The 1,027-nt window shown below is 66.8% G+C and overlaps 1 protein-coding gene across 1 annotated transcript in view; it reads right to left on the bottom strand.

Moving 5' to 3' along the window:
- CLCN2 (chloride voltage-gated channel 2) overlaps positions 1 to 1,027 on the bottom strand; it is a 7,889-nt gene that overhangs the window by 3,921 nt on the left and 2,941 nt on the right. Inside the window, 4 exon segments of the mRNA XM_019474310.1 lie at positions 48 to 117; positions 539 to 694; positions 772 to 856; positions 941 to 1,026. Of these exon segments, the coding sequence (XP_019329855.1) occupies positions 48 to 117; positions 539 to 694; positions 772 to 856; positions 941 to 1,026 (397 nt within the window).

Below are 1,027 nucleotides of genomic sequence, written 5' to 3'. Positions count from 1 at the left end.
GGCGGCTCCCTCCTCCCGCCATGCAAGCATGGGGTACAGACTCTCACCGATGACAAAGACTGGCATGAAGGCTCCACAGGGCACTGGGATGGTAGTGGCCAGGGCTGACATCCAGAACTGCACAGGGGACACAGGCACTCATTAGTTTCCCCCCCCGAGCCCAGCCCTGCCTCCTGCCTCTGCTGTGCCCCACAGCCAGCTGCCGTGGAGCAGCACATGGGCACAGCACCGTGCCATGGGGCAGCCCCACTCCTCCCAGGCGGCACCACGCCAGAACCTCCCCGGTGGCACCTGGGGGCACCTGGCCAGCACCTGCCTGGGGGCACCCTGCCAGCACCTCCTGCTGGCACCTTGGTGGCTCCTAGCCAAGTTCTCTTTGATGGCTTGTTGGCGGCACCCAACTCTGGGAGCAGCCATCCAGCGCCTCCCGGTGCCACCTTGCTGGCAACAATCCGGCACCTCTCTAGTGGCACCCAGGAGCCCCTCCCCAGAGCCTCTTGGTGGCACCCCAGGGCTGGCAGGGGCAGGAGGCACCCACCTTCATGAGGATGAAGACGACGAGGGTGACGAAGACGTTGGAGCGGGGGTGGCGCCAGGCCTCCAGGATGCCCAAGTACTCGAACTCATCGCTGAGCCCCTGCTTGGCCCACGTCTGGTTGTCGAAGAGTGTCACCAGGGTGTCCTTCTGGGTGAGCTGGCGAGGGGCAGGGGTCAGCCGGGACTGGCGGTGGCCCCGGGGTGGGGACTGGTGTGCCGCCCCACGGCAGGTACCTGGCCGGCCATGAACTGTCCGAAGCCGGGTGGGAAGGTCAGCGTGGAGATGAGCAGTGTCACCAGGGCAGGGAAGAGCAGGCGCCTGGTGGGGTGGCACGGGGCGGGGGGTGACGTCCGTGCAGTCCCGGCTCCACCACCCCGGTGCCGGGGACTGCTGGGCACCTACTTCTTCATGAGGAAGCGGTTGATGGTCTTCTGGCGGCGCATGAACTGCACAATCTTGCGGGTGAGGGAGACGAAGAGGGCGCCCCCG

This window comes from Aptenodytes forsteri, unplaced genomic scaffold, assembly GCF_000699145.1.
Source record: "Aptenodytes forsteri isolate BGI_AS27 unplaced genomic scaffold, ASM69914v1 Scaffold72, whole genome shotgun sequence".
Taxonomy (NCBI): Eukaryota; Metazoa; Chordata; class Aves; order Sphenisciformes; family Spheniscidae; genus Aptenodytes; species Aptenodytes forsteri.
The sequence above is the reverse complement of the archived record's forward strand: the minus strand, read 5'-3'. Positions and strand labels throughout refer to the sequence as shown.